The sequence below is a fragment of the Cottoperca gobio genome, chromosome 7 (genome assembly GCF_900634415.1).
Source record: "Cottoperca gobio chromosome 7, fCotGob3.1, whole genome shotgun sequence".
Lineage (NCBI taxonomy): Eukaryota > Metazoa > Chordata > Actinopteri > Perciformes > Bovichtidae > Cottoperca > Cottoperca gobio.
This window is the reverse complement of record NC_041361.1, coordinates 19,952,477-19,974,279: the sequence shown is the minus strand read 5'-3', so window position 1 is coordinate 19,974,279 and position 21,803 is coordinate 19,952,477. Positions and strand designations below refer to the sequence as shown.

Sequence of the window (21,803 nt, the reverse complement as noted above, 5' to 3'; positions counted from 1 at the left end):
TTTTCCTGAGTTTACATACTTCACTTTTCCTAAAACAATCTGCCCGTCGGTAGAGAGAAACATTTCTTATGTCTGTCACAGTTGAACTCGATTCAGGAACGTTTTCTGCCTTTAATGTGATGATGAGATTACTGTAAATGTATAAGTGTATATATTTTTTATGTTAGCGAGAGATATCAAACCAGAGAGAGATATCAAAGTATGATGATATGTTCAAATGACTTAACTATTATCTTTGAGAAGGCAAGCAGCGGCAAAGTGAAACCATGTGGTTCTTTGACAGAGTTTTTTCTGGCAAATGAATGACTTTAAAATCTTAGAGAATAATTGTCTTTTTTAGTCTTTTTTTATTTCTGGCTTTTTTTCTTGTATATTTACCACTTTAATTTCTCTGAATATTACTCCCTAGCTCCGTCATATATTTGTTTTTATACCTACAATGCCCCTAATATTCCGCCGTTAAAAGCATAGTCTACTAGCCAACTTTGGAATTTAATTTTCTTTATCATACTTTAATCATTTTCTACACACTTTCTTCACGTATATTTTGGACAGTTTTATGTGCTTATTTCAAAGCAGACATTTTGACTTTTCATAGCAGTAATCGTACAGTACTAAGTTACTAATAACACTAACGAGGGCTCTGTTCTGTCTCAGTAATACATGACAGTGACAGTGGACTAGCATGGATCCTGAAACTGAAGCAGCTAAATGGAATTCGGCCATCGTCTAATCTTATTACATTAACCTGAAGTTAAAATCTAATCCAGCAGTTTTTCGTATGAAGAGCTTCAAGCTAAAAGCTGTTTCCCTTTTTCCTTAAATAGCATGCATTTAATAACCTCTGCTGTGATGTGGGATATCCTCAACCCCCCCACCACCACCCTTCACCCCCGGTCAATTTCCCCTCATTTCATCTCGTGGCCTCTACCTGTTTTGGGACGGCTGGAGGGAAGAGGACACCTTATCTTCACAGAACTTCCTCATGGCGAGAGTACTGAGAGCCTGGTCCGCCCTGCACATAAATGCACGCACGCACACGCACGCACACGCACACATACACACACACACACACATACACACACATACACACATACACACACACACACACACACACACACACACACACACACACACACACACACACACACACACACACACACACACACACACACACACACACAATATTTCCATCATGGGACTTGCAGCAGACCCTCTAGATGCCAGAAAGTACATGGAGAGGATACAGCTGGCATTGGCTTCAGGATGAAGCAGTTTCCACTGTTCCTGCACAAAATCCACTGGGCTTAATTTATCAAACAACTTATCAACAAGGTCTGAATGGAAATCATTGTGCTGCATATACTTAGAATTAAGAAAAACATCAGACACTAGATATACTGTTGCAATAAGTTTTTTTTTTTTTTTACATATTTGGCATGCACACATTGAGTTTGAATCCAATATGTCAGTTTAATAACCTTTAATGTGTTCCATGTGTAATATTGTGATGAACAAGAAAATGTCAAAGTGTGGCTTTCTGGATGTCTCCAATACACACACACACACTCACCCTGCAGAGATCTTGCTGTAGTGCATGTAGGCTGCGATGATCACGCCTGTTTTACCTTTGTTGCCCTGCAGGAGGGAGAGGAAAGATCATGACGCACTGATTTCATCCTGTACTCACACAGCTTGTAATATGTGACTTTTTTTTTTACAACAGGGTTGATTTCTTTTAGACAGACCTTATGCAGAGTGAGAGGTCAAGGGACGGAGAAAGACACGGACAAGCAATTAAAATTAAAAAGCTCCCTGTGGTCACACTGGGTGCTCCGAACATCCTGACACATTCCAAAGACATTCCAGCCTCAAATTCCTAATGCGACCCCTCCAGATACACATACAGCACCTCCACCCTGAGCACAAATTAAAGCTTGTTTTGCTCTGCGTGTCGCTCAATGGAGGATTCCTCATGGACAAAAACGTTGTTTATTCCCCTCCCTGACGTGATCTACAGATGTGAAAGAATGGCCGCTGTGGCTGGAATGTAGAGGAAAGTCAGCAGACCACAGAAGTAGTCTGGTTTTAGTATTTAAATTCTCCTGACCAAAACCAATAAATAAAACATGCAGACAAGTCATGGGAGCTCGGTCTCTCCTCAGTGTTCGCTGGTCATTGTTTGGTAGCGGTGGTAAACTTCAAATTGCCACTACTTTCCTGAAAGGATGACATGAAATGAAACGAGGTGGAATTCAACATGGAGTCCTGCCTATTGAATTATATGGTGCACGCTGCAATTTTGGTTTTTAGTCAAGTTATAGTTCAACTGCAATATCTAATTTAATGTATAATATAAAGAGTGGATGGAGGGATTAAGGCTGATTACAAGCAAGTGAAAGAAAATGTAACTGACAGACATGTTCATATTTATCCATGATGGCATGTTGCACCATGTAATTATAAATAAGCATTCAGCTATCTGGCAGCACTGGAATGCAACTAAGTACATTTAGTGTGCTCTAGTATCATTTTGATGTACTTGTACTTTAGTATTTCCATGTAGCAGTCTCTCAGTCTTTGGTACTTGAATTTCCCGATCCCCCCCTGAATTTGTTTATTATTAAAGCATTTTTAATTATGATTATTAAGCAGGCCTTTTTTAAGTGTGAAATGCACTTGTTTCTCCTAGTATTTTTATTTTTTTTTATGTGTTTGGGAACTGGTTCTCTAGCTAATTAGCACTATTTACAATTCAATATGCCACAAAACTTTACTATTTACTATTACTACATTTGGATACATCTGCATGTTTCAGAGCCAGAGAAACAGTGTGACGTCCGTCTGTGGGAAAAAAAACTAAACTTGGTGGCCCCCTGAACTCTGACCTTGCAGTGAAGGACCACCACGTGCTGGGAGTCAGAGGTCAGCCATGTCTCCATGGCCTTACATATGGCACAGATCTTATCCAGCGGTGGGGCGTGGAGGTCGGGCCAGCCAAAGTCGTGAACCTGGTGGGTTGAGATGGAGGGAAAGATCATGAGGTACGAGGAGATTAAACAAAAGGCTGTGGATTGAATTCTCAACACAGAGTTACGAGAATTAAGGTAAATTTTACCTTCGTATTCAGTCGGGTGATATCGTGGCGCCTCTCGGAGAGGTTCAGGAGCTGGAACAGAAAATATGTTTATCACGGGAGTGACAGAAAAAAACAAACTGCTCATTTGTGGGTTGCCAAGTGTAGTTAGCGGCTTCCAGTGTCAAAACATTTTGAGTCTATTGTGCAACAAGAACACTCAATACAGACGCCACAGACAAACTGAAAGCTTCTGTAATTACTGTGTGCCGTATTTCTGTTCCCTCACCAGAAATTTGTCCTGGTGTTTGGACTTGAGCATGGCAGCCACCTCCTTCAGGTTGACGCGGTATCTCTGCTCCTCCAGCTTAGGGGGGAAGAACACGGAGATGATCCTCTCGGTGATGTAGGTCAGGTCGAAGTCGTAGTGGCGCTCCATCACTCTCTCCATCACACGGTCCACGCTGAAGCTCCTGGAGAAGGAAAAATGGAGGGGGGGGGGATGGAGAAGAGTGAGGGATTGGGTGGTCGTGCAAAGAGACACAGAGGATGTGCTTTCTTCACACACAGTCTGATGAAACTTCTGGCTTCATGGATGGATGGAGAGAAAAAGAAACTAGAGCATGAAAGGAAAAGAGAGAAACTGGATACTGTGTGTGACATGTAGATCAAAAGCTAACTTGTTCCACCACATGACTGATGCTAAATCTTCCTGAAAGAATGAAGGAGGTGGTCATTAGTGTGGGGAGCAGGTGAAAGAGGGCAGAATATGAAGGACACTGTTAGAGCAAAGCCAGAGCAGTGCAGATGTGGAAACCCATAGACATTATTTGCACCAAATGATTTCTGTAACAAAAAATCTGTTTTGAACAGAGCAACGTAAGGAAGTGGCTAGTGAGGAAAAAAATCGGGTGATCCATTTTCGAAGTCTGTGTTTATGTCTTATGAACAAAATAATCGTTCTAATTTATTTATTCACTTGTTTAATCTGTGAAACCTGAAAGTCTGGCAAATATTCACGGGGGGAATTTGTTGTACCAGGATCAAATAGAAATTCACCTGCCAAAACCTTTTTCCCATCTATTATTTATTTATTTGTATTTTTATATGATGATGTCATACTAATTTCGGCCACAAGAGGCAGAAGTTCCCAAGGTGCACACATGTTATAAATAGGACTCAAAGCAGCATATAAAAAGCCGATAAAAATACATTTCTGCGCTTCAAAAAATAAATAAATGTGCAGATAAAACAAAAAACTGGAAAAAAACATGAATACTTTAAGAAAAATGATCTTGACAAAAAATATTTCTGTCACCTGCCAAAACCCTTTCTCCTGTTCTTGATTCATAACAACAGGAGAAAACTATTTCAATCAGAAAATTGATCACATTTCTTATTTCTTTCCTCTCAGGGCTTCCGTAGTAACAGGCCCTTCAAAATATAGACATCAATACCCAAATATTATAAGAAATGAATGAGACACTTACCTTGGCAGGGTGTTTCTCTGTTTGGTGTAGGTCAGAGACTTGGTGGACCCCTGTGAAAAAAACAAACAAAGATACCGTTGGTTAATGAGGCCATCCCATAACCCAAATACATGAACCAGTCAAGCTCAGATGCTTTATTGCTTTTATTTAATTTCTACATAATGAACCAATAAGTAAGATCAACGTTAAAGTATTTGTGTACAGTTACAATCAGATAAAAAAAGCATGAGGGAGCGGCGAGGAGTGGTACCTATTATGGTATGTAATGAACAGTTTTTTAGGGTTTGGTTAGTATTCTCACTTTTAGTGTAACTGGCTTTGCTCTCACTTTGGTTTGTTTAGTATCTGCTAAATCAAATTCAATGAAGCCCCAAGCGAGCTTTCCCTTACAAGGTTTGGACATTTCCAAGATACATAGCATGACACTAGGGAAATAATGGGGGGGGGGGGGGGGGTGACAGAGGAAAAGGGAAGATGCAGAGAAAGAGTGCAGAGGTGTGCTCACCAGGTGCTGGATGTGTCGAGAAGGAGGGGTCCCTCGACGCTGCTGGATACAAGAAAGAAAAGGTGACGGGAAGAAGAAGAAGAAGAAGAAGAAGAAGAAGAAGAAGAAGAAGAAGAGAGGAGAGAAAGAAGTGAAGAGAAGGGGGCAAGTAAGAAAGGGAGGAGGTCGAAAGGGGGTGACAGAGAGAGAGGAGGGGAGACAGAGGAAGGAAAGGACAGTTAATTAAACAAACAGACTCTCTAATGGATAAACATTAATACTTCCTGGAGCAAAAGCAACAGTTTTTTCTCTTCTAGATTGGAATCCTGCAGTGCTCCAGGAATGAACCGAGCTCATACTGGGTTGAAGGCTCGGCTCCTCAAAAAGAATGCAGCTCAGGAAACCATACGGTGGTTTTGGGAAGCCATACCTTGTAACTAAGGCCAGGCAGAGAGGGAAAACTAGTCTTGTAGACAGAATGCTGTTGAGGAAAAGAGACGAAGGAGACTTACCAGATCATTGGCGGGAGCTGGGATGCATGCCGAGGTCACCTGGAACACACAAAGACAGCCACACGTTAATACAAGGTTCACACACACACACAGGGAAAAAACAAATAAGCATCCTTTTTAGAGTCAGAGTTGGTAGATAATTAAGAGAAAATGTTTCCTAAAAAATAGAGATGGAACAATCCACAAATAAAACACAAAAGTCCGTATAACTATTGAGCCTTAAGCTTACGTTAAAGGAGTAGTTTAACTTCATGGGAAATATGCTTTTTCAGTTCCTTGCCGCGAGAATTTGATGAGAAGATTGAAACCCCTCTGCTGGAGCCAGGAGACGGTTATGCTGTGTTCACATTACGAGCGTCAAAGGGTTTGTTGCAGAGTCGCCGTTGAGGTTGTTGCTAAAGAGCTCGTTGACGTAGTTATGTTGTTGAATAGCACTGGGAACTGGCTAACGGCAAGAATGTTATTCTTCCATTTTTTAATACAGAACATAACAAGAATTGTAGGGAGAGAGAGAGAGAGAGAGAGAGGAACATAAACGTCAAATTTTTCATATTCATTCTCTCGATGAGATGGGGCATTTGGCTCTGGGGAAGTCTGCGCTCTCCAACTGCCGTTCTCGTTAAGTACTGTAGACATTCATTTGTGTGCCTCTAACAATGCAGGGGAACAAACCTTGCTGCACAGGAACGTGTAATTGCGAGAAAAAAAACATGACAATTCTACCTTTTTATATCTCAATTTGTCAACTACTGCTGGGAACACTGCCCATCTACGATTAAGATAGTATTTCACCACTATCAGATGGCTCAGCAGTGCAGCTTGTAGAGGCCAGTCAGGGGGAGCAATACACACAGAGCGACATTTGTTTTAAGAGCTACATGATGATGAATAGAGCACAAACACTGTCTGTGAAACTACTTAGATGCACTCAAGTGCCACGTAAGTACTAGTGCAGTTGATGATTGAGAGCATGTTTAGAAAATGTAAAGTATGTGCACATGGGAAGCCAAATGCACAGCTGGAGGAGCACTGAGACAGAAACGCACACATACAGAGCAACACATCCAACTCCCATGTCTGTCATAATGGGCCTGCGGGTCAATGAACTGTGACCAAAGGAAGCAGGAGCTGAACAGCAGCCCTAATGAAGGGGGGCCGAGGGCCATGCTTACGTAACACACGCAACACATGGACACACACACACACACACACACACACACACACACACACACACACACACACACACACACACAGCAGTGTTCCCGCTACATGGCCCTTTTTGGACTGTTTATTTAGCTACAGGAAAAGGGCAAGGGCTTGTGTATATCTCATTGTGCACAAAAGGGAAGTTGCACAGGCCCTGAACCTGTGGGTGTGTCACCACAGTGTGTGTGTGTGTGTTTTGTTCAGTTTGTGTTTCTTTCTTCCCTCCTTACTTAAGCATCCAGCTCTCGGTTATCTTACTGTTACTGTACATAACTACAGACATCAACAGGAAGCCAGAGGAACAGATAATGAGCTAAATTGAGACTCGCCTTGTTTGACAGAAGTCGCCGGAAACAGGTTCAGGTTCGGCTATCAAGTGACTAACTGGACAATGTTCCTGTGTGACTCACTCTGAGAATTAATGTTTTTTTTCCATCTCCGTAGGGAAATTAATCTCAAATCTTATCCTGTGTTGTGGTTCTTTATTTATTCCCAGCCTGAACACAATTCATGTCTTAGCTCCCTCAGGCTGACGCTGATTAGTTTCATTTTAGTTGGCAGGTTTTTTTTTTCTGAAATCTGAGCACATGAAAGCATTGTATTTAAATAGCACATCTGAAAGTCCCCGTTAAATAAGACAGCGAGTTTGACTCATATGAAAACTCAAATGTACGAATGTAGCAATCCATTCTGTGCTCTTACTGTGAGCCCGGACTTGATCTCTGCATGATGTACCCTACTTCTGTCATTCTTCTAAACTACATTTTCAACTACCATGACAAGCAAGCAATTACCTCCCTCCTGCCCCAGTCAAATATCTCTTTCCCTCTCTTCACTCTTTGACTCTTATTAAAAGGAAATATGCCTCTTTTTCTGCTTGGCTGTCTATTGGACTGCCTTTTAATTGTTCTACTCTAAGTTTACATACAGTATCAGGAATTTAGCTAAACTGTTTGGGTACAGCAGCTTGCAAAAGTGAGCAAATTGGTGTTCAGTGTCTTAGTGAAGGATATGATTTTGGTTCGGTTTATTGGTTGTTTTTTCTCAGTGTCAGCAGGATTATGGAAAAGCTACTAGCCCGATTTTATTGAACGTTGATGGAAAGTTGTAGCATGGGCCAAGTAAGAACCCATTCAATTTTGGAGAGGCCCTTCTAGTTTTGCATTGTTGGTTGAAAAGTCTCACACGAATTCTCACCAAAAACTCTGTTCCCTTTTCCTGGCATAAATACCTGTGTGATCCTGAGTATTTTACAGTGAGGTTTTACAATTGGTTTTTATATCCGACTTAGGGCATAAATTTAAGACACGTGGATGGTCATGGGGCATGTGCATTGAAACAGAAACAGTAATGTAACAGACCTACATTACTGATGTATTGAGTAGTTACAGGTCCACACCCAGGCCAGGCGCCGGGATAAAGTGACTGAAGGGGGCTGTTAAAAAATGCATAGGGGTAATTTATTTGATGAAATAAAATTCATTAATTTAACCATTAAAATAGCCTCAGAAAGGCTAAATACCAATAAGGCTATACTATGGTAAAATGCTGACATATTTTTTATTGAGAACTACATATGATGCCCTCAGACTCTTCGTTGGACTTTGTTTTCTTGGGTTTCCTGTGATTTTCCTCTTGTGTGTGTCATTGCTGACTTTCCCGCCTTTGCTCATCTACACACCTGCTCTGAATCAGCCTCGTTAGTCTTTCCCTGCTTCCAGAGGTTTCCCAGCCAATCAGCTCCCTGCCTGCTCTCCTGCCTAATCACCTAATTCCCCTCACCTGAGCTTCTCCACCATCTCTCCACCTGCAATTCATCCCCTCATTACATTAGTTTGTAATTTAAGTCCTGGTTTTCTGGTCAGGCTTTCTTGGATACTTGGTTTTGTTCTGTAATGATCAGCTTTGCCTTGACTGAATAAAAGTTATTTCTTCAAGTTCCTTTTGCCTGGAGTCTCCTGCGTTTGGGTCCACTCTTCATGACACCTTAGAGCCTTATAAAGCTGTGATGATGGTGACATATATGTTGAGAGAATCTGCTATCCCAGGCGGATACCAAGAGAGTTCGATGTACCAAACATTCAATGAAAGCCATGCCACAAAACTCGTAATGAAATCTGGTGGTATTGTCGGAAAATTCAAGCAATTCAACTAGCTTCTAACAAGACAAATGAAAACCTTCTGGAATGACTGGTTCCAGTTTCTACTTAATCCTGGAAGTAGTCCACATTGTTTTCTAGTTATGACTACAGTTACCCAATTTTGACTCTGTACCCTTAACTGCTTTTATTTCTGACTGAATGAATCAGGCTTTACCTGGGTTGACACATTCCTTCTTCTTTCTAAACGGTCCCTCATTTATTCCTCTACATCCTCTCTCCCAGTGCCCAGTGAAGGGGCCTGCTGAGGGCGACCACTAAACCAGAACAAACACACCACACCAGATTCCATCTCTCCAGGCCAACACTTACGCACAAACTTCCTGTTAATTGACCTCCGCCCATCTCGTCACACACGTTCACATTTACTTGGGCTTTTGCTATTTTGTGTTGCAGCTTCTTTTCTCTTTTAGTTATGTCATATTTCTTCTTTCTATTCCTCATTTTTCTAGTCTCTCACTCCAATTTCTCCTCACCACCCTCTTCCTTTGTTTATCCTCTCCCCCTCCTCTTTCTCTTGATCCCAATACTTCCTTCCTCTTTCTTCTCTTTCTTTTTTCTTCTCTAATTGATTTCTAACAATCACCTTCCTGTTTGTCTTCCTCTCACCTTTCCGCCTTCCCACCTCGCTTTTCATGAAATCTTTTCATTCACTGTGCCTTCCTTTTGAACCTCCGCTGTTGTTCTTACGTCTTCTTGGTCCCCGGTCTTGAAGTTTCTTAAAACTGAAAGGTCACATGTTTGATCCCCAGTAACCAAATATCCTTGAAAAAGACAAAGACCCATGACAAGCTTGTTTTAACTTGCTTTGGATTGTGCTGGTTACATGCCTAAAATGTGAAGGCACAAAACTTGCCTAAAACACTGAAAGAGCAGCAAGAAAAGTGACCAATATGACCAAAACAATCACGCATAACACTTACTTCATTAGGTTATGCTTTCAGTTTGGTTTGTTTGTCTGTTTGTCAGCAGGATTGTAGAAAGACTACTGGCCCTGATTTCCATGAACCTTGGGAGAAGGCTGTAGAATGGGCCAAGGAAGAACCCATTCAATTTTGGAGCGGATCCAAAATCACGGATACACGCATTATTTTCCACTTATGAAATGGACTTGGTGGAGTTCTGCGCTCTCCGACTGCCCTTCTTGTTACTGTGACGGTATTATAATTTTTGTCTGTACATTCTATTCTCTAAACTGCCCTTTCCCTGCCCTCCTTCTTCCATCTCCGTCTGCCAGCCCTCTGTGCTCTTACACTCTGTCCGTTTTTTTGTTTTGCTGCAGTGGCCCTGGCTCCTCCAGCTCTTTACATGCTCTTTGATCCATCAAAGCCAGAAGAAGCATGGCTAATGGATAATGCACAGCTCTCTACTCTCAACGCATGGCTTAAAAGCGGTGGGTTCCAAAATGGATAACTAGGGGTGAGGTAGCAGCCTTGGTATGTTATTAGTGTAAGAACGGGTGTGTTTGTGAGAGCCTGCGACAGTGAGTTTGAGAGTTATTCATCAAAAAACAAATTTTACAAGTTACAGTTTGAATATATCTATTTTGGAACATCTCACCGACTAGGTCTGTCACTTTTTATTTGGAATTCAAACTACGAACAAATGTTCAATCTGTTCAAATCTGTTCGAAATTCTAAATGAACACTGTAGAATCACAAGCAGGTTATGCTTTGTGCTTTGGGTGTTTCTAAAATACACGGTCCACATGATCCATTGCTCTCACACAGCTTTTCCTATGCAAACTTATTTTTTTCTTTCTATTATACAACAGCGATTAGTGTCTTTAAAGGAATTTTCACAGACGTCTGAAATATAGTTTTCTTTGACATCACGAAAGATACCCTCGAAGACGCAAAGATCATGGATAAAGGGAAGGCTGACTTTAAATCACCACTTAACATTACAGTAACATTAGCCTATCACTAAGAGAGGCAGCCGAGGAAACATAAAAGGACGAAACATAAAGTTACGTAGGTTATGCACAATGTAATTCGAATTTATTGTTGTTTTTTAAAGTGACAGCTACTAACTCTAGTACTTCTTATGTGGTTCTGTCAAACGATGCACGTCATATAATGCAAAGTTGCCAGTGTGTGTGTAAACACAGACTGTCCTCTCCAAAATAACACCTGTACAGGTCGTCTGTGCAAGCAAATTATTATGACCAATATTTAGGTTAATTGTTGAACCAAGAACTCGTAGTTCCCAGAGCAGGAAATAAGATGTGAAAGTCACGATTTCTGTGAGCCAAGTGAACTGTTGTAACCAGTACAGATCCTGATCAAACCTTATCTGTGCCTTAGTTACATCCTCTGATGGTTACCCTTAGCCTTAATAGTCTCCCCATTCCTTAAGATCCCTTGGGGGAGCCAAGCAGAGAGCATTGATGAAAGCTACAACGAATCAGCAGTGAAAGCCGATGCTGGCCGTAACCTTTCATCATCAGCTAGCGAGCTACAGAAAAAATACAAGGGGCCTTGAAGTGAGCAGAGAATAGTGATATTTTACAGGAATAACACCCGAGAGAGCAATTTCTTCTTTCAACAATGTTGATGAAACGGGTGTGTGTGCATCAATGAGGTACCTACAGAAAACACACACAGCAAAGTAGTACAGACATGTACGATTACGAATGGGTCAAAGTGACTACTGCCATGCTAATTTGAGTAGGCAGTCAGACATGTTGTAATAACAGTTACTTCACAGCCTTCTCAAGCGGGCCTTCTGGTTAATGTACCGATGAAGTTAACTACATGTTCCAAATACCGAAACAGAGTCTTATACGACCTTCAAGGCAATATTGCTCAAGAGTACACCTGTTTTCTGTCATAGTTTAAATTCCAAACAGATTTACGATAAAAGGAATGTATCTTAAAACTTGTCTGAGCCAATTAAAATCATTCAAAACAGGATGAAAATAAGTAACAGGGATGTTTCTTTCCACAATAATTGTAGAATTGAGGTGTGTTGGGATTGTGGATTGGCAATCACATGCTTCATTGTATCCACCTGTTGACTAAAGCCCTTATGGTTGAAATGGGTGGAAAATTGAACCTTTGCTCTTGCCCTCTGTATAACGTTCTGTGTTTAGAGGGGTAAGGGGAGCATTTGGTTCTCACAACATGACCGAAATCCCACTTACTTACTGACTTAGTGCAGTTGTACTGGAATGTCACCCAAAGAGAAATAGTTTGGAAAGTTGTTTGCCATGTGGGTTTTATGCATACCTGGGGAAGACTTATGTAATAGTTACAACTCTACAGTTCATCACGCTCTTGCAAGTCTGTTTTAAATCATGCTTCAATAATCTAGCCAGTTTGACTTCTGAATTTATTTTGAGGTGCATCGTTGGAAACCAAAGGCCAAGAATTGGTTGCCAATATTTTCAAAATTGGTTACCAATGGTATACCATCTTTTGTGATCTATATGCTCCCATGGAAAAAGCACTGTGACAGAAACTTAAGTTTTTAGACTAACTTAAAACTTGTATGTCTAGTGCAGGATTCAATTCATGGCAGGTTTGAGAGTTACCTGGCTTAGCTTTATGACTGTCCTTCAAATGCACCCCACATGTCTAATGCTACCTAATCATGACAAGGTGGACTTCATGAGAAAACCAGAAAGTACCCAGCGTAGCACAAGGGGACTTAAAGACCACTGTTAAGCAAAAATAACACCTGTGGGTGAAAGAGTTCTATCCTCCGGACTCAGGAGTCCCGTATCGCACTTTCAGTGCTTTTCTGTATGTGGGCCCAGCTAACAAAGCGTTTATCTGTGTTTTCTTTCTTTCTTTTTTCATTTTTCTCCCTGTCCAGCACATGTTTCCCTCTCTCGGTCTTTGTCTCTTGTTCCCACACTTTATTTTGACCCCAATATGAAAGAAAGACGCTTGTATCTCGAGCTGTTTCGTTTTTGCTCCTAGCAGCTGAGAGGGAGGCCGAAGATATCACAGGTCACATGGGTCCCTGTGGTGGAGTTTTAACGACCCCACGGGATGCATTTTCCTGTTATGGAGCAGGCTAACAAGGACTACACACACATGCACAGATATACTCATAAAGCTATGCAGATGTAAAAACACAAACAGGAATATACACTAAGGGCGATACCAAACCTTTTAAATTTGACACGATGCTTTTGGTTACAATTTTGTACTGATACAGATAATTTCTTAAATGAGTATGTGATTTTTCAAATTAATGGTCATTTAAAAAGATAGTCCAGTATTTTAGAGAATCTATGATTAAATAATAAGTTTTCGGGCTCAGTTTGTTGGGACAGTGGCTTGGCAACCAAAGGGTCGCCGGTTCAAGTCCCCGAACAAACTAAGTATGGAGTGTGAACTAGTACTTTTACAGGTACCAGTTCACCTCCTGGGCACTGCCGAGGTGTCCTTGAGCAAGACACTGGACTCCCACACTGCTCCCCGGGCACTGATAATATAATAGCTTCCCACTGCTCGTAATACTAGGACGGGTTAAATGTGTGTGCTATGCTATGTACGTGTGTGGCCAAAGAGAATTCTAAATCCTCAATGTCCATTTCCATTAAGTCTCCTTATAACTTTTAGAGTGTGTTGTTTTCAATTGTTTAAAGAGGTAACTCGTGTTGCTTTGTGTGGCACTCTTTATCTACTGTAGATTCATGTAGAAGGCTGAAGCACATACACACCACAGCAGTGTTCTCATCTACCCATCTTTACCCTCCTCCCTAGGGCTGAAAGCTCTACGCAGGACAAAAATAAATGTGGGTAAATAAACAAAGCAGGAAGCCATGGGTCGGGATGAGATTGGGAGAGATCAACGATGTAAAAATGTGAACCAACTAACACGGGGCATAATAACAGATCTAACAGTCCTTCCCTCCCTCTGCGGTTGAGCATCTGTCATTCATCCTGTTGACAAGTAGGCACGGATACAATTCCCTACAGCACAACGTCCCCTCCTCTTCAGCCTCAACAGTGTTTACCATATGCACAGAAATGCATTCACATTATTCAAACAGATATTGTACATTATCAGCAGTTGCTTTAGGGCTCATCACAGAAGCACAGCTCACAACCAAGACGGCTCTGTGTGGAAAGTCTTTGTTTATTATCTGAAGAGGTGAATTTAGACAGACAGAACAAAAGACACGAAGACAGGAATTAAAAGCCCCGAACAAGTTGTTACAGTGGATATCACTAAAATCAGGGATGTCCTGCACCAGTGTGGGTGTCAATATTTAAGATTCCCGGTAACAGAGATATCCAAACGGTCTCTTCCTGCTAGATTCAAGACAGGCCAAACCCACCGGCCAATTAGTGCGGCTTACGCTCCTGCTGGCGTACACACACACACACACAGACACACACACACAGACACACACACACAGACACACACACACACACACACACACACACACACACAGCTTTAACACAAAATATGCCAGCCTATCTGGGCAATTACCAGAACTGTCTGATAAAGCGGTGACTCCTCTAGTCAGGAGGGACAGTCACAGTCTCTGTAATGTTAACACGATACAGTTGGATCCTGTTGTCCCGAATGACTCACGCTGACTAAATGAGTTTTTGGTGAAGTGCAGATTCTACAGGAGGGAAACCAGAGGCGTGGGCTCATTGATGTCACTCAGATCCCCCACAACCACATGTCTGTGATGATTTCCAGCACCTATTGAAATTATTCAGAAGCTTGCTTACAGTAAACTGTATCTAAACTTGAAGTTTTTGCAATCTTGGCACTGAAAACCGCTAAAGACTAAGCTGTGACAAACATGTGTTAACCCTTGTGCCTCACTTTTAAGACATTGCTCTGATGTCCTTAGAGGACAAAAATGTCTGTGGTAACAAAACTGAGCGGGGAGGTTGCACTCGGTTGAAAAATTTGAAACGAAAACTCACACCCTTGCTAAAATGTATACCATGTTTATTAACACAGCCAAAATGATTGGAAATGTTCTCATTAAAAAGCCAAAAATGCCCGAGTGAGACAAAAGGGTTAACAGCAATGAGTGACATATTCCTATAGTAACATCACTGCCACAATCAGGAAGAGATTTGACCGTTTCACAGGAAGTTTGAAGGGTGGGGGGATGTTGGGTCAGCTGTGATGTTTGAGCTGCATGTTGGGAAAACATGGACCATGGTGCATTTTTTTCTGCCATTACTCCATCATTCCATCTCCTCATCACTTCCTCTGTTCTGTTTCTGTTAGCCAGACAAAAATGTAAGTAGCATGAAGTTGAGGAAAATGGCTCCAGGAAAGAAGGTCAGGGATTAAAGAAAGAAAAAGTCTTTGTAGACTGTTTTCTCTACTGTCGCTCAGTCATCTAGAAGGAATTTTCTTTGCTAAAAATAAAGAGGCGCTGTGCAGCGGGACTCTAACCACAACTGTCCTGATGAAAGGCTTTTATGTTGGAGAAACATCAGGAGGGTTATGTTGCTCTTCCTCTTACCCTGGCATCCTCTCCCACTTCCGCTCTATCTATCTGTACTTGATTGTACATCCTCTTCTTGAAAAGAGGAGCGGGCAGTGCAAACAGTTCATTGCTTAGTCTCATGTAAAATGTATTTTGACATGTTCAGTGGATAAGGACGAGAGACAAGGGGGGGATCCTGATACACAGAGGGGAAGCAGGGATTGTAATTACTGTGATACACAGCCCTGCTCTGCCAACATACACCAGCTGTAGGATGGCTTATCAGTCAACTATTTTTCCAGTTGGTACTGTAAGAGTTTAAATCTGTTAAGCTGCATTTCTACAGCATGGTAACTCGACTCACTCTTTTTTGGTTTCCATTAGCAAAGGTTTGTGAATATTACGTGCTATTTTTGGTACCACCTCGGTTGAGGTTCCAAACGAGCAGAGCCGGTGCTAGAAGGTGGAGTTAAAACACTGCAGACCACTGATCAGAGCGACACGGGACATCCTGCACAAACCCACTTTTCTTTGCTTTTTTAAATAGCCAAGCTACCGTAAGTAGCGGCCGCAACTTTTTTAATCAATCGACCAAGATTTGAAAAAATGTGAGGCTGCAAATCTATATCGTATAATTGATGAAGTGTAGATGTTCCTTTGTTTAGAGGCCAATGAAAGGATGCTACAGCGATCAGCTGAGAATTCCCCCAAACTGAGTGGGTACTAAACTATATAGAGAAAAGGACCTGGTACCAAAAGTGAGTCGAGTTGAGAAACAAGATCAGTTTGTGATAATGCCAAGGTCCTTACAGATCTTCTTTAAAGTTTAACTTTGGGTTTTTTCAACCAAGTCACTAATTCATCAGTATTGAGCCACAACGCTGCAGCTGGTGGACACTAAACAGGCTGTAATTAATTCCGCACTGACAATGTACGTTCACTAAAAGTGCTTATATTTGGCTCTGACAGGCTCAGATTGTTGTTATAAATGCCTGATTAGATTATGGAAATGAGAAATTTCAAAAAATGTCTTTACCTTTAGCTGGATCCGGTCTGTTTGTTATTGTGTCTAACCAAGTCTTGCTGAAAGAGTCTCAGTGCCAAAATCTAGTGAGAGGGGACTTGTTGAGTGAGCAGTTTGTTGTGTTGCAGTACAGAAAGTGTAGATTTTCAATGTCAAGGATGAATGTTTAGCTGATTTCCAAAATGTGGGTGAGGCCTGCAAATCACTATATACAGTACATTGAGTCAGTCGGTCAGAGTTTTTCCCTTGACCAGCAGAAATGCCTCTTCTTGCCTAATTAGACAGACAGGCCAGTCAACTCGTCACGGGCTGTATTTCACTAATTTGAATCCTTCCACTGTTCCCTCTCCCCTTCCCTCCTTCTCTTTGCCCCTGCCCTCAGGCACCCCCCCCCCCCGCTCCCAATTCCCTGTTGACTACATTTTCCACTTGGGATCAAAGATAAGGGGAACTGTTCTCTGAGAGAAGAACATACTGAAATAAAACAGTTTAGGGCCTTCTGTTCGTGTGTTTGTGTGTGAGAGAGAGTCTCTGTGAGATTTTAATAGAGTGAAGATGGGTTAGCTCGAGGCTGTTGACATGGGGGCAAAGAGTAAAGAACATAGTGACAGAAGAGAACAATAAAACAAGAAATGACTACCAATAATCCCCAGTCATTCTCTCGATGAGGGGAGTTTGAGAATGAAGGTTTTTCCTAAGAACTGGAGCTTCTGGGCTTCTGGGCTTCTGGACGGTGTGGTATAATGAGAAGATTTGTCACCGAGCTTACGGCCAGCCGGGCGGAGATGTAAATAGAAGCCTGGGGAGAATAGGATGGCTTACAGATGACAGAGGGCCGATATCCAGATGTGTGAGTGCACATAAACACCACACAAACACGGTAAATATGCTCATGGTGGAGGATAGAGGTGGTTGATTCATACACAAGGTTATAGGTAATAACTGCCAAATGTGAATGAGGTGTAAGTGAGGGAACGCCTTGAACTAAAAGGAATTTTAACACAGAGGAACAGAACACAAAACACATCACTCTCTATAGAAGCAGAGCAAAAGCTAATCAGCTAGGCAGGAAGACAGCTGGGATCTGTTATTTAGTTCTATAAACGTCCTATCTTCAAATAATTATGCATTTTACAATCCACAGTATTACAGATTGATGCCATCCCTGCCTCAGATTTCCCCTTACACACAAGGTTAGATAGTAGCTGAGATGGATTCAGCGGCCCGATCCCCCCCCCCCCCCGCCCTGCCTTATCTGACCTCTCCCTTCCTGGGCAGCAGCGATGGATATCGCTATCTAACAACCAGTCAACAACCGCACATCAGACAGTCACAGTAAGGCTAATAAACACCCTGCTCTGTTCTGTAATCAATCTCAACAATGAATTGAGGTTATCTAGAATATCTCTAGAGCAATTAATCACTTTTTTTCACTGTTCGCTGTTTCACAATCTGCTCGCTTGCAACATGTCTAGGTTTCTGTCTTTACTGCAGTCCATCCGCAGTTTATTTAGTGTACATACATCTTCTCATCTAACTCTCTGCAAGTAAACGAAGGAGCACATTTTCCAAAAATGTTTCTTTCTAACATAATGAAACATACAGAAGACAGTATATCTCAACAGGATCTCATGGGAAGGCGCATATCACGCCACTTTTAAAGACATTTGACCCATCCATCTACCCCAACCTCCCTACGCAGACTTTCATTTCATACTACATCACCTGACTTCAAGAGCACTTTGAGTGTCTAATATTGATGCGCCTTCAATTGACAAGCGAAAAGCAAAAAATGCGTTGTGATGAGCGAAAAGACTTAAGAAATTGGTTTAATTTGGGGATACCAGGCTGGTCCTACACTGGGAGCATTGCAAACTCAGAACATCTATCTTATTTAAACATAAGATTAACATGCCCAGAAGAAAACCAACTCGTAGACTCCAAGCAAGAATACCAGCATGAATCACAAATTGTAGTGAAAGCCTGGTTTTACTTTTTTTTTTATTGGATGTGCTGTTTCAAAGCCATCCCTTTATCTCTGAACTCATCCTCATGGCTCTCTTCTCCTAAGAGATAAGAGACAAGAAGAGTTGGAGCCATGTTTGAGGAATGAGGCTTTTCTCTGCCACATGCCTTCTCCTTGGCTTTCTCTCTTTTGCCTGCAGCCTGCCGAGGCTCCCTGCCTCAGCCTCTACCCCCTCTTCATCACTTTGGCCATGGCTAGCATTCTCCCCCTTTGCATCCCTCTGTCTATTCATTACACCATTCCCTCCATCAATGATCCTTTCACAGAGGCAGCAGTGTGGGGTTTGAGCGAGGCTTGCAGCTCTTTCCGAGGAATGTAACTGAGCGGCCTTCATATTAGCAGAGATCTTGAGACTTCTGCCCCCATATAACCACTGTCAAGTCTTTTCACATCTCACTAGCATAACAATGTACTAAAAGGTTCAGATAAGCGTTGAAATGACATTCATAAAGTCCAGTGCAGTCATGTGAATGTAGGAACAAGGATGGATACCTCTCGGCCGCCCGTCCCATTAAGCCAGATTAGTGGGCCAGCATCTGCCTTAACCTTGAATTAGTGAGGTCATGGTAATGGCTGACATTTAACCTGCAACAGATCAGGTTGTGTTCACACTGGGGATGTCACGAGAACCAATATTTTAGTACCAAGTAGAACATTTTGAAAGCTCGAGGGAACTCGTTTCTCTACAGTAGGATACCGCAGGCACTGGAGGTAACGTCGGGCTCGAGACGAACGGCATCCTGTCTAAAGTAAATATGTCTGGGACGAACGGGTGTCCGGGGATGCACCCTATATTTTACATGATGATGCTACATTGTGAACAACAAATCTGTGTTGAAATAGTCAGGAGAGGTCATAGCTGTTAGCAGCCATTGGGCAGCATAGTACTGCTTGGCTAACAGCCAACTAACTTCAATGGAGCGAGGTTCCATTAATGTAAATTATGATGCGTTCAAGCTCTATTCTATTGGGCTATAACATCAGCTAAGCATTAAAACAATTTAGCTTTAATTTTATTTTCTAATTTTTGCTATTTCCACTTAAAAGCATTAAAAGAAAATACACCTTTATGGTGGATGGAAACCCACATGGAAATGTACTGCACAGTGGGGTAATAAAGGTGTATTTTCTGTTTTAGAGCTGACAAATTTAACAATTTTGCATATGCTCTTTCCCAGTTGATCTATGACTGTCCCACACTCATTCTTCTTTATATTTTGAGGCCAATTGGAATCGGCCAAGAAAATTGCATCTGTACAGAAACGCACATGGAAACTTTACAGTGGGTAATAAAGGTAAAAATGTGTAAGTACAAATAATATCCTGGGGGGTGGATTCTTACCTTGGTCTCACACTTCCTGTGGATGGCTGTCTTGCATACTAAGAGGTGAGAAGAGAAAAAACAGACAAAATGAGTATATAGTACGAGTTTAACCTGCTTTCCATTTTTCTACGCAACTAGAATCTCCATTTGATACGTCACCCGAGTAGAAATATAGATATCATCCTGCTGTATTATTATATTATATATTATGCATTATTTACTATGACACGTGTCAAAACACCAGTCCTTTTGTTGCATACTTACAATGCAGTGGCATCAGGATATGCAACTGTCCTACTTTGCGTCAACATGGTATAAGGCTCTTGTCACATTCACTTCCCAGATTTAGCAGATTTATGGAGGGGGACCTTATAATTTATGATTACTTTATTTAATATTGTTTTGTTTTTTTACCAAAAAAGGATGTTCACTAAAAAATGATGTGTGTACTATCTGAGATGCAGTAAAGAATATAAGCTTTAAGCCCATTTTGATGATTATCGGGATAATATCATGTATCGGAAATAGCTACGTGCCACTGCTGGTGTGTGCTGCCCTTGATTCATTTATTTGTGACACATCCTGTCATGACATTGACGAACCAATATGAACATGGTAACAGAGACTCTTACTGTAGTGGTGAGTGACGAAACTGCAACACATGCTTGCAACAATTACCTCTGCAGAAGGAGCCAACGTTGTCGACGTTCTGCCGGCACACGCTGCACTGGCGCTTCTTCTTAAAGATCTTTTCCTTGAAGATGTGGGGCTCTCCCTTCCCCCCCTGCGTACACGCACAAGGAAAAATTGGATTCAAACTCAGTTAGAAACCCGATACGTGACCAGACGTGGTGACGCAGTGTGTGGAGCTGCCTTCTCTCACAAACAATGCAAGAGAACCCTTGTTTGACCTTCAACCAAGTGCTTGATTTGGTTAACCCTCCATGCACTTCCATCTGAAAGGATGAAAACAAAAAAGAAATTGGACTTCCCCAACTCTTTTCACACAAAGAAAGAAGAAAACAAAGTAACGGCTTGTGAGTTAGTGGACTGTAATAATGACAGGAGCTTAGAACTGTCAGCTTTAACCGCCATGTAGGACAGACCAGGGTGCACAAGTATCGCTACATCAATTCTCTACTCCCTTTGCCTCTTGAACTTCTGTTCTGGTTGTGTAACTGTATTCCAGTAATAATCCTTGTGGTTCCCCATACCACACTATAATCCTTAGTGTGTGGGTATGTTTGAGTGTGTGTGTGCAGAAAGGTTTGGGACAAAGAAAAAAGAGCAAATGTGTTGATATGATTCTTAAAAACAGAGCAAGGAAAAATAAAAGTAAAAAAAAAATACCACTTTTATATCTCACGTCTACATTTGTCAGAACGTGTGTGTGTGTGTGTGTGTGTGTGTGTGTGTGTGTGTGTGTGTGTGTGTGTGTGTTAGCCAATCCCGCCCAGTTCTTCTTTGTTTCCCAACATGGGATCACATCCACAGATGACTGGGCCTGACGTGACTCTGTGGAGGCTTTGAACATGAGAACACTAACAACCCAGGGCTAAGTATTGGGATTGCTTAGAATGTTTTCTTGCATGGATACATAGCATGAGGAGGGAAGTTAGTGTGTGTGTGGGGGTGGTGGGCATGTGAACACAAACAGTATGTGCAATGTCTTGCTGAGAGACAGACACACATATTCGGGAAACTGGCAGGTATCCAGTCAAAAGTTAAGGAATTGTCGTAGAGAGTGTTTCTCTGTTCACTCGTCCGAGAGCAAATGTGAGTGCAAGCCATGAACTGTAGAAAAGAAGTGGACGTAGCCTCTGATCTGAAAGGTGAAACCAATGTGAAAGTGCCTTAAACCTGCACTATTTCTAATAGTCAGCAGCTGGTTGCAAAAATAAATCAGATTATATAGAAGTCTATGAAAAAATGACCCTACTTCTTACTTGATTTATTACCACTCTAAACATTTTCTTAATGAGTTTATGGTCTTAATCGCTAGTGTCAATTCTTTTTCAATACAGCATGATGTTCCTTTCATAAATTATAGCCCCATTCAGGGTAAAATAGGTGATAAAGAA

At 41.7% G+C, this 21,803-nt stretch overlaps 1 protein-coding gene across 4 annotated transcripts in view; it reads right to left on the bottom strand.

Moving 5' to 3' along the window:
- Positions 1–21,803, bottom strand: part of tns2a (tensin 2a) — a 50,463-nt gene that overhangs the window by 13,396 nt on the left and 15,264 nt on the right. For 3 of the 4 annotated variants that reach the window (XM_029436420.1, XM_029436422.1, XM_029436423.1), the window contains exons 2-11: positions 20,401–20,506; positions 19,741–19,778; positions 5,563–5,601; positions 5,072–5,113; positions 4,567–4,616; positions 3,366–3,549; positions 3,119–3,169; positions 2,889–3,011; positions 1,574–1,638; positions 932–1,015 (exon numbers count right to left, since the gene is read on the bottom strand). In XM_029436420.1, coding sequence (XP_029292280.1) covers positions 932–1,015; positions 1,574–1,638; positions 2,889–3,011; positions 3,119–3,169; positions 3,366–3,549; positions 4,567–4,616; positions 5,072–5,113; positions 5,563–5,601; positions 19,741–19,778; positions 20,401–20,506 — 782 coding nt within the window. The remainder of the gene's footprint in view (positions 1–931; positions 1,016–1,573; positions 1,639–2,888; positions 3,012–3,118; positions 3,170–3,365; positions 3,550–4,566; positions 4,617–5,071; positions 5,114–5,562; positions 5,602–19,740; positions 19,779–20,400; positions 20,507–21,803) is intronic. The other variant, XM_029436421.1, reaches the window with a different exon arrangement.